Here is a 12,709-nt window from a genome sequence, read left to right as displayed (position 1 = left end):
GAAGCAGCGGTAGATGTGCTGACAGTTTATATAGATGGGGAAAAGCCCTTACTACTCAGTGTACTGTGGTGGGCAACGACAGGCCGTCCGTCACATTGTTGAAGAATGCACCCGAAGGCGATTCCCTGGAGTTATTGATGAGTTACTGAATGCGACTGAAAATGTTTTACATTATAATAATAATACATTAAATGTTCGTTTGTCATACTCTATGTAACGTTTTATATTGATTTTTAATTATGTGTTATGTGTATGCCATATGATAAATAAATCTTCTTCTTCTTCAGGTGCCATCTCCGCTACGGAGGTTGGCAATCATCATAACTGTTTTAATTTTTGAGGCAGTAGCTCTAAATAGTTGTTTTGAGCTGCATCCAAAGCATTCTCTCATGCTCTTAAGCCATAAAATTCGTCGTGAATTTCATGGATAAATAAATACATAAGTACAATTGCATTGGACACCATAAAATTGATAGCTATCGTTAAAATATATACTTAAAAAAAACTTATGTAAAAGTTCAATCAGAAACATCAGAAGCTATGGAAATAACAACTGAAATATGGCAGTTTTTTACTTTTCTTTATTATTACTTATTCGTCTGGCAACTATACGTTTTATTTACTTATTTCTATTTTCACTTTGTTTCAACGCTTGTGATGCTGTAGTATGTATCGATTGGTTGATGTGTTAATGCATGTCTTCAATGTTTTCGTATACGAACATAGTCCTTTAGTTTTCCGCCAATAAACAATAATTTTCAAATGATGGTCTAAAAACTTATTTAATTCCCCAATCACAGCCAAAATTATTCTCATTATCTAATTAATTTAGTTATATCCTGATGGCATCGAGAGCACGCGACTTGTAACGGCAAAAGGACCTTTTTAATAATCGAACAGGAAGACGTTGACCATATCCGGCCAGATGTCGACATTTGACTTCACTTGACAGGGTAATAGATTGAATGGGGTGATTTACTCCCGACACGAAAACTGATGACTGTAAAAATCATGCACTCGTTACGGTTTAAGTATTCCAATTTTACGAGTATTAGAGTATTAGTTTATTGGAAAAATTAACATTCAAATACTTTTAATAATCATGGTTAAAAAAAAACTTCCCCTACTTGATTTAACTATTTGATTCAAGTAATGATTGTTTTTTAACATCAGTCTCAAATCAAATAGCCATCTTTCCCTGGCAGATTTTAAACAATCAGAGTATGCATGTAGAAACGGTGAAGAAATTTCAGAACTTCAGAAACATTTTGAATAAAATATACGAACAATGTTTGATAAGGAAAAATTCAGAAACGCCTTTCAGGAACTGGAATGAATAAATATACACATTATTAGTTTAGCCTTTAAATGACTGCGAAGGTACACATCTAACAATTGCTGTTTAAATTCTTTTTATTTGGCCTTTAAAAAAGATCCAAGTAACTGATTACCTAGGAGAACTCAAAATAAGGTACAAAAAATTTGAATAAACATTTTTAGAATTTTTCAATTAATACAGTCAAGTGCCAAAGACTTGGATGATATTTTTTAGTGACGTAAATTACTAAAAAGGTACAGATATACCTCGGTATATTTGGTTACCATCATAACCATACAAATTTATGTGAGCGGTTACTTCTTGTCGTCTTTCTTTGCTTGTGATTTTCTTGGCAGCATATGTAATAACTCCCAACCACGATGGCGTGGGCAGATTCGTTACGGTGTTTCCCTTTTTATACTTCTGGTATTATAGGTAGTAATAATTGATGTCCAAGACACGCTTGTATAGCCTTTTTGGTAGAGTAATTTAGTACTATCTTTGGAAGGGTAACGATAGTCTGAATCGATGCAACGCAAAGTTAATTTTCGAGTTCTTAGAAAAACATTTGATGCGCGTTCCTTTTTTTTAAGTTTAGGTTTATGATCCACTTAAATATATGTATCCAAAGCTGCCATGTCTAGAAGGTTGAAAAAAAGTGTCAGTGGCCTACGACGAGTTCTTCGCTTAGCGGTATATTTCGACAACATCCATTGTATCAACTCCTCCTTAGGTTTTAGAATCATATTTAGTTTTGCAGAAAATGTTGTTGATACTTCTGGAGACATGCGCATTGATAACAGCAATACCAGCGAGTTATTCTTTTGGAAACTTAAGATTAAACAGTGACCTCTTTTGTACATGCAAAATTACACGAATAAATGTTTCGAGTTTTTGTTTGAAAGTTGCGTGTTTTATGGTAGAAACTGCTTGTATTTTTTTGTAACTGTATCGACTAAACTCATATTCCAATAATTCAATGTATAGGCAAATTGTAGAGTAGTGAAAAATTGTCCGTAGTTACGTTTCTACTAGATCCTTTGTATGGATTCACCAAATCCAAAACCATGTTTTCCTTAACGTTTACTTGCCGCAGGTAACGAACCCGGTTTCTCTTTCACTAATCGGAGCATAAGGCAACCAAGGCAACGGAAAGGTTGATGAACTAACCCGAGAAATAACATATAGTCCACTAATTGCTCCAAAATCCTGATAGTTGACACGGTAAAGACAGCCATTCCCACATGGTTATAACATGTGGGATTCATTCAGCCAAATTCAGCCAAATTTACAAGAAATCTACTAAAGTATAACGAAAAGTTTATTTGGGTAATAGTGGGATTTCTGACTGGACACTGTAAGCTTAAAAGTTGTTTAAATCATTTGAATTTGACAGAACTTTTTTTCGATTCTGTCTAGGGGATAAAGAGGTCGCATTACACATTTTACTCCACTGCGAAAGCATTACAAGAAGCTTTATATGAAATTCGTAGAGGAAATAGTAGAAAAATGAAGCAATGTGCAGAAACTTTTTAAGACGAAGTTTTACTATTAAAACAAATCTTAGAGGAGTGCGATGAATTTAATGTTGAAATTCATTAACTTTTTGTAGATTTTGTGTAATTCGTGACATGGTGTATAGAGCAATGGTAAACTTTAAACCAAAGGCATTGGTAGAACTAGTTAAATGCACCATGTTTAGTACCAGAATAAACTATTATGGTAAATCCAAGAAAATTTGACAAATGCATTCTCGGCAAACATTGGCATCACACAAGGAGATGCATTGTCTTATATTCCATTCAATCTGGCCCTAAAAACATTGTAAGAGTCTCAAACATAAACTTAAGAGGTCAAATAGTAAACAATAACTTTTTTGAGTGTGAAGTATGGCATGTGAAGAAGATATAAATATCATTGGTTGCGCCCAAAAAAAGTGAGTTTTTATCCTACTTAAAAAGATCCGCCATCAAGATAGGACTAGAGGTTAAGTTTGATAAAAACAAATCGATGCCTAAATAGTAAAAGATAAGCCAATATATCTAGCAAATCAAGAGTACAAGGAACTTTTGTGACATCTGAAATCAGATATATTTACCAAGGAATCCAAATCCCAGGTCTATAAAACTCTGATCAGACCAAAGATCCGCCATATTTAAAAAAAAAACCTTTGACAAATAAATGGTGATATATGCGTAAACGGCATTTAAATGTGACAATAAAATTTCAAATTGTATCAAACCTACGGATATCCTAATGTGGCGAAGCTGATAAAGCTTTGCAGACTGAGATTTATAGGTTATGTGGATAGTGCATGGAACCCTCTCAACGAACAAGAATCATAACTTAACAACAAGTGGTTTGAATGGTGTGAAAGCGACCCAAGGGGCGCTTTCACACCGTTCACACATTCCAAGGAATTATGTGTGGGAACTCGAAATTAGAAACTGTAGAACGAAAGCTAGAAATAGGAATGAAGGAAGTGTATTAATTAAACACGCCAGTCTGGGTTAAAAAACTAATGATGGTGCTGATTTAAGACTCATGGCTGTGAAACCTTATCAAAGGGGATGCTCCCTTGATGTGCAGAGGTCGCAGTGCGATAGAACATTGACTCCCGATTTCTATCCATTATCCTCTTTCATAAAAATTTGTTCGACTGTGTAATAAATCAAAAGTGTCAATTATTACTTACCTGTTTCTCTATCTGACCTTTCATCCGCCGAAATATAATCCGCCATATCCTGAAGAAGCAGTGCTTCCTTTGGTACTAGAATCAACTCGGTTCCAGTTGGCATATCTTTAAATGACTCATACCATAACTGTAAAATAACAAATATAGTAAAATGTTGTGCTAAATTAGTTTTTCTATTTCCACAGCAATTTTATTTATCTGGGCGAAATTCGTAAAAAATTATTATTTACCAGCATAATGACGGCAAGCTTTAAATAAGATTATCTACATGATATATGTATGTACAGGGTGAGTTATAAAAAAATCTATATACTAATATCTCGTATGGTGATTGTCAAAGAAACTTCTATCGGAAATGTCAAATGACCATTAAAAAGTGTCTGCTGTCAAAATTGTGAATTTTGACTAATATTTCTGTTCATCTTAACTTTTGAAGAGTAACTGCGATGCATCTTTTATTTTAGTAAAACGTTACACTGCACCATCTGATTAATTGATTTTTTAAACTAGAGCAAATTTGGGGCCGGTTTTAGAAAAGTAGTTTATTTTGTACATACAAAAAAAATTTCACCCTGTATATGCTTTTAAACGCACCGATGAGACTTACAATATTTGAGTTAATTAGACCGCTTACAGTGTATAGTGTTTAATGTAATTAATATAATTATAATAATTACTCCAGTCGTCAGAGACAAAAATTCCACTGAACCGATAAAAATGCGAACCAGATGAATTTTGCTGACAATGTCAATTTTGTGACCATAAGAAATATGCAAAAAGTTTACCACTACTACCCTTGCCTTTTCCCTTAAACCCCCCTATAAGGGAAAAAACAGATTTACTAAGAATGTATATACTGTAGAACGAAATATTTTAAATAAAAAATGTAGCTGAGATAATTCTGAACAAAAATGTTTATTAGCACTTTTTGTGTAGAATGAACCGTTCTCTCAGAAACAACGCTTCAAGTAACCGGCCATTCTGAGTGTTATGTGCTCAAAATCAAGTTTAAATAAAATTTTTATTAACTCAAGAGTTAATAAAAATGATGATAAGTGATGAGTGCAGCTCCCGTACGTAATGTTTGAATTTTGCCGTAAATATAGTCAATTTGTATAAAGGTTTTAAATAAACAAACGTTGCGCAATTTTTGCCGTTTTTTACGATCCCCGTAATATCAAATTTATCACTTCCATTGACTGTTGACTACGGAATTTCAATTGTTAGAGCCAAATCTTAAAAACATGCCAAAAAATGCTGAATTTAAACTTTCACATTACATCTGAAAAGTAGAAAAGATCTGAACAGTTTAAAACTGCTTTTTTATTCCACTATATATAATTGTAATATGGAAATTATACTTCGTAGGCACATTTCAAATGCCTCATATTTGTTGCCAAAAATTCAAAATCAAAATTTCATTTTATAGGTATTGAAGATTAGGCTCTAGCAATGGAAATTTTACTGTGACCGGCCAATGAAAGTGATACATTTTATTGATCTCATGAGAATCGAGACATTTTGCGGCAAAATGCAAAAATTGCATACGAAATTTGTTCTCCCCACCTCTAAAACGCATTTTGATTTTTGTCTATAGGGCACTCTGATGGTAAACTTTATTGCATCTTTTGTCGTGTTCTAAAATTGACATTCTCAGCAGATTTCAGCTTCTTCGTCTCGTTTTTAGAGATGAGAAATCTCTGACGACTGGATTAAATAAGAATTTTGTAATTTATATAAAGTTGATTTTAAGAGGACGAGTTAGTTATACTTACTTGACCATTTTGCAGATAATATTTCATATTTGTCTCATCTTTTACTGGACTGCTTCGAATTAGTTTCAACCAGTTTTGAAATCCCCGCGATCCATCTAACCAACCCCTACTGCCATCTCGTGCGATGACCTACAACAAGGAAAGTTTTTGAAATACGTACATAAAAAATACAAATATATCATTATGTGATAGTATACTTTAGTATTTACATTACTATAGTTTTATTAGACATAAAATACGCTAAACATTGACTTCTCAAAAAAGAAATTTAATGATAGTACACAGCTCGTAAGCAACTATAGCAGTTGTTCACTTTATTGATAATCTTCAATACAGCACATTTCACGAATTTGTCACAATTTTGGATTAGGGATGGAAGCTTTGACTTAAACGGTCCTCCGTGCTGAGAAAGTTAATAGCAAATTCTCTGAACATTTGAAGCACTGTCGAAGACAAGCAAAAATACGGTTTAACTGATAATGTATTTTACATTCATTTAAAGAAATATACAATTATTAGCGCAAGAATAGAAGAAAATTACAAATTCTATTGTTTCTAAATTGTAGTGGTATTTATTGACATAATACTAACAATAATACTCACACTTTTGCTTAATTAGAAAACGAACACGTATAACTTTACAGTGTAATGAAGAATTAGATTCATACTTATAATCACTGTCGTCGGTATCTTCATTTTGATTATAAATGATGACTGTGTTAACTATTAAACAAATTTGTGATGCATTTTGTACTAGTGAGACAAAACTCAAATTAATTTTGAAAACCAGAAAAAGTGTAAATAGTAAAGTAGAAGTCGCACAATTAAAAATTAGACCACACCCTAAGACAAATGATCTTCCTGACGGTTGTATGGTTGAAATTCGAGACATTAGGTATATACAGAATGCGTGAAAAGACATAACAAGTTTGTGTAGAGACGGTGTTAAAAAAAAATTAAAAGAGACACTTCTTTTACCTCTTTTTAAAAGGGAGAAATTCATTCGAAATTTTCAGAGTAATTGGATGTAACAGATACAGTGACGCAGCAGTTTTGGAAATAGGACAAGCAGCATTAAATACTGCTACTCCTAAAAGAATGTTGACATAAGAACTCTGGCATAAGGATAGACCAAGTTGACAGGAAGTGACTCTACTTTGGTGCGTGTAGAAACACCAAACAATTTCATTAATAAATTCACGAGCAAAAATTTGATATTTGGCCTGCGAGTTATAACACAAGTGCATGAACTTGCTGATAGAAAAAGAAACTTTTTGTTCTTTGGGAATATGCCTACATAGTGATCCTTGGGATAAAACATTTATTTTTTAATATTTTAAGTCCTCCAGTATAAGATTATAAGTCCACCAGGACTTCTACTCTTTGATAATAATATTATCATTCTCGATTAGATGGACGGTGAAATTTCTTTCATCACCAGCAGTTATAATGAGTTCTACATAGTCTTTTAATGCGTAAATTCTGTCAGCCTTTCTTATTGTTCTCTTTTCTACAGTAAAGTTACGGCCACAAGGCATGAATAAGTGACCACGAATAGGGTAGTACCGGTTCGCCGGTTCAAATTTTCTGAGATCTCTGGCGAACCTTAGAACTTTGTGGTTTTTGTTTTGACCTCCAGCTCCATCAGTGAAAATGTAAAAGAGTTTTACTTCCTCAGATACATATATGTTTTAGAAGTAGACGTAGCTTTTACCGGTTTTAATAACACTGACTGTCAGTTGAACCAGGTAAAATGTATCTTGGATAATGTGTTACTAGTCGAAATAGATTTTGCACATAGTTAGTGCTAATTACTCCTACTGATGGATCGACTTTGGTAAGGGCCTCTAACTGATTTATTTCAGAAAAAAACTTTTCTGATCAGCGTACTGCACCACCTTTTCGTTTATTGCTACACTTTTAACATTACCTATCATTTAAATATTGAGACTATTTTTAGATCTAGTTCCTCGCATTTGCTGCAGGTATTAATCTGAGGCCTACCGAAGTGTAACTAATAGAAGTTGATGAAGAGACCTCTGTAAAATCCATATTTCACTGAGATATCTGGATTTTTTTCTGAAAATAACGAATGCATTATATTTATATTCAGTTTGTCCTTTAAATATTTCACTGCGCGTCCAGTGTGGTGTGCTAGTTTGATAGGCATTGACTTAATATGGACTTTTATACTGTTAACTATTTATTCAGGTTTTGCATTAGCTGGATTTACAAACAAAATAAGCTCCTGTGCTTGTTCTCATTCTGTAAGAAAGTGAGTATTCGTATGGTTTTCTCCTATTTTCTTCAGTGTTTCGTTTAAAAGGTCGTCGGACAACTGTCAATATTTCAATAAGGGATTGAAGATAAGCGTCTTGAGTATTTTTGTTGTCAAATTTATAAAATTTTGTAAAAATCTCTTCTCTACATTCTCGGCGAATCCCAAGAATCAATTTATTCTTACATCTACAATATAATAAGTCTAATAAGAATTAAATATTTAACCATATTTGAGGTTATAAAAACATAGCTGCTTGATTCTCCGATAGTTTTGATTGGAATAGTATGATTTTTATAATCAGTATACTCTTGTCTAGATTGTCTTGCTTTTTTTTTAATAACAGCCATTTAAAACACTGGATTTTGTCTATTTTTACTTTTTAATTCGAGGTTCTCATCTTGTACACCTTTCATCATAGTGATAAATGACAAATGTATATTAGGACGAGTATATATACTGATAATTTTTAAAAATTATCAGACTTAAAAAAAATTACTTCTCCATATTTCATAAACCTACCCATATTGACACGACTATACACAATTCATCATCCATACATACCCATCCCACACAACATAAACTGGCAGCCTATCATAGTATGTTACATAGATTAACAGAAATTCCGATGTCAAAATACAACTTTGAGACAGAATTAAATATCATTACAGTAGCAGTAAACAATGGATACAACGAACAAACAATTAATAAAATTTTAAATCAAAAACTACACAAGAAAGCCCTGAAATTAGTATTTCACCACCAGGTAAAAAACCCAGTACCTTCTGCTCGATTACATATATAGACAAAATATCAACAAAAATAGCCAAACACATAAAAAGGAAAGGAATAACACCAGCTTTCAGAACAAATAACAACTTAGGCAAATATATAAAACACAACAAGAGCCAAAAAAAATCACAGCAATTACACAGTGGTGTATACAAACTTAAATATGGCGACTGCCCAAAAACTTACATCGGTCAAACTGGTAGAAATTTTAATAAACGAATAGCAGAACATAAAAGGGCTTTCAATAATAGAAAAACAGATTCTACATACGCACTTCATCTTCTAGATCATAATCATTCTTGTAATGACGAATTTCAAATTCTTCACATTCAAAATAAAGGCCTTAAGCTATCCTTGTTAGAATCTATGGAAATTAACAAATTAAAAAACACAGATATAATTCTCAATGACCAACTTCAGACAAACAGTTCTCCCCTCCTCAACCTATTTCATTAAAGACTATAAAGTGTAAACGCATGCCAAAAATAGATCACTTGAGAAAGACAATCAGCCGAAACAGCTGTAGTGTTAAGATTTTATAATAAATGTTTGGAAGTTTTTCCGAAAAGATTTCAGTAAATGGCATGCATATTGAAGAAACCACCTCATATAAGTACTTAGGACATGAGATACGCATAGGAAGAGATAATCAAACGTGCGAACTAAGCCGCCGCATAGGACTCACTTGGGTGGCATTCGGCAAGCTAAGCTATGTTCTTAAATCAGAACTGCCTATGTGTCTTAAAAGAAAAGTCTTTAATCAGTGCGTGTTGCCAGTACTTACATATGGTGCAGAGACATTAACACTAACCAAGAAAGTAAGAAATAAAATTTGTGTTACCCAAAGAGCCATGGAACGATCGATGTTAGGCATTTCTAGTAGGAATCGGATCACGAACAAGGAAATAAGACGGAGAACAGGAGTGACAGATGCCATAGAAAGAATTATGACCCTTAAGTGGAACTGGGCTGGGCACATGGCTAGAATGTCGGATAACAGATGGACACAGTGAATAATACAGTGGAGACCGAGACAAGAAGCACATCGAAGTAGAGGTCGTCCACCAACAAGATGGTCTGGTGACATAAAACGGATCGACAAAAATTGGATGCAAACAGCACAAAACAGAAATACATGGAAAAGACTGAGGGAGACCTATATCCAGCAGTGGATAGATCCGGGTTAAATGATGATGATGATGATGTTGTGGAAGTTTTGAAAACATAGTTTTCAGTGTTTTATTGTTACATAAAATGAATTTCCATCAAGAAAAGCCCTGTCTTATTCTTTCCGTTTGGTCCGTTGAAAAAATAGTAATACACGATGGCATGATTTTGACGCAGCATGAAAATTTAAGTGCCTAATAAAACATGTTGCAACGTTTTAGGAACCTCTTACACCTTTTCGACTTCATCCCAGACAGACATATATCCCGGTTTATGATCAAAATAATGTATTCCTAAATTATATAAACGAAGATTTCTTTTATACTGCGCTACTGAACTAGTCAACTTTGAACAGGTTAAGGCTTTCCGTAAATCGAAATTATTCTACACATGTTTCTTGATGAATCTGCTTGTCATAAATAATTCAGGTACTCAACCTATTTTCTGAATTCCCTGTATTTTCAAATTTAATTCATCAGAATTGTTGCGTATGTCTGTTCGCGAAGCTCTCAAATAAAAGTTTTATATTTATTATTAAATATTTTTTTATTATTTAATACCAGTCAATTTTAAGCAGACAGTTCACTACATTATAAGATGGTGATTGTCTTCGTAGCCTTTGTTTTAACGTAGTCAATTATTTCTTTTATGTTTTGTGAATAATTTATAACCATTCATAAATCTATTCATTTTTAGAGAGAAAACAGCGAGACAATAGAGATATTATTAATAGAAATCCTTGAAAAACCAATCATAGATGCAATAGTTTGGATATTCTCCAAACATCGTTGATATATTATGCGCGTGAATATAGTAGATCATAAATTGTTAACCTAAGTGGAAATATATGATAACTAAAATTATGCAACGCCATTTAACACGTTTCTAAAATAGTATAATCTTTTTGTTTTGACTAGAACTGCAGTCGATATTAAATATAAACAATCTGTACTTTTTACCACATGTATTTAAAAAATGAATTATTATTCGAACGTGGAAACACCATCTTCATTATTATATTAGCCATTTTTGGAATTATATATTTGATATTTTTTAGAATAAAAAATCCATATGTAAGTACTTCCCAATGTGACAGAATTACTCATTTTAAGATCTTGCAAAAATATAATAAATATATAATATTTGCATAAAATATAAATTTGTTAATTTATAAAAAGACACTCGTATATAAAAAAGTATATTAATTTTTTTAAAATTACCCTTTGAATCGAATTTTGTGCTGTTTACGCAAAAACACAGTTTTTCTCGTTGCTATAGTATAAGTCACCCTATAAAGCTTGGCGTTCTGTAGAATGCAATTTTACTATTAGCTTGATTCACTCGTGGTCTTTTCTTTCATGTCCTTACGCGATTTATAATGACAGGATTAAGGATCAGACCATTAGGGGTTAAGGGTAGTTGCTTCTGACAATTAGAGTTCATTCAACACTTCGCTCTACCCTTGTTTCGCCCCGCTTTAACATGACCCAGCTTTAATTGGTAAGGTGTTGGAGAAAATCCGCCCCATGGAAGATTTCTATTAGCGAATCCCGAATGTAGCGTCGGTCTGTTATCCTTTCAGGATGTCACATTGATTAATTATGGTCCAAACATAAATTATTTGTGAAAGAAGATACATATTTGCGGTTGTTGATTAAAGATTAACATATTTAAGCGATCTTCGAGGTTAATATTATTTATTGGATACGTATTACCTCTTTTGTTAGAAATTTGTTATACACCTATATAAAATTTGGAGTATAAAAAACATATATTTACCTTTATTTTTATTTAGTTTGTTTATTTTTATAACTTCTTTTTAAAATTTCTTCCTTTTTCATTCTTTCTTTATTCTTTAACTTTTATTTTTCATTCCAGTTGCCATATTTTTAAGTATTAATATATTATGTTAATAGCTTTCTGTATATTTTTTTATATAATATCACATGTTCAGCTTTTATACGTCCATGATATTAACATACACAGCGAAGACAAGACCTGACACATCTCAAACGAGACGATTACTAGAAGCAACAGAGATGAAATTACTTCGACGAATATCAGGGAAAAGTCTGTTGGATAGGGAGAGAAGCGAAAACATAAGAAGAGCATGCAATATAGAAGACATAAATGGATGGGTGACAAAACTGAAACAGGAATGGAACGAACACATAAGTAGAATGGAAGAGGATAGGATAGTACGAATAGCACGAGACAAGTCACCAAATGGACGAAAAAGTATTGGCAGACCAAGAAAAAGATAGTGGGATAATTTAAACAATTTAGGAGCAAACAAAACAAAATTAACATTTTTGTAAAAATCAGACTGTAGTTAATAAATAAATAATTTACATATATTTTTATTAACTAAACTTAAACATCTTTGTAGAAGCATTCAGATTTTTCTGCCTCGTGTAGTGATTTCTCTATCCCATTCATCTAGTAGGTATATATTCAGAATAGGTATATTGTATAATAATCTTGATGAAGCCCTGTTTAGTTCCTTTTTTATTTTAAACGCCTTTGAATATATATGAATCGCGAACTGCAGAAAGGCAACAAGTCCAGTTTTGCCAATTTTTCAGGAGAGACAAAAAACTTGGTAAACTCAAACACACTACTGGTATTTATTTTTTTGCATTTAAGGTTTATGGGATTGGGCATTCTGGACTACCTACATACTT

At 32.7% G+C, this 12,709-nt stretch overlaps 1 protein-coding gene across 5 annotated transcripts in view; it reads right to left on the bottom strand.

Annotated features, from left to right (window-relative positions):
• ham (hamlet) overlaps window positions 1-12,709 on the bottom strand; it is a 377,563-nt gene that overhangs the window by 57,727 nt on the left and 307,127 nt on the right. For all 5 annotated transcript variants that reach the window (XM_072520632.1, XM_072520634.1, XM_072520633.1 and 2 more), the window contains 2 exons: window positions 5,789-5,917; window positions 4,014-4,140 (listed from right to left, as the gene is read on the bottom strand). In XM_072520632.1, coding sequence (XP_072376733.1) covers window positions 4,014-4,140; window positions 5,789-5,917 — 256 coding nt within the window. The remainder of the gene's footprint in view (window positions 1-4,013; window positions 4,141-5,788; window positions 5,918-12,709) is intronic.

Source organism: Diabrotica undecimpunctata, chromosome 1 (assembly GCF_040954645.1).
Source record: "Diabrotica undecimpunctata isolate CICGRU chromosome 1, icDiaUnde3, whole genome shotgun sequence".
Taxonomy (NCBI): Eukaryota; Metazoa; Arthropoda; class Insecta; order Coleoptera; family Chrysomelidae; genus Diabrotica; species Diabrotica undecimpunctata.
Note: the sequence above shows the minus strand (reverse complement) of the source record. Positions and strands in the feature narration are given on the sequence as shown.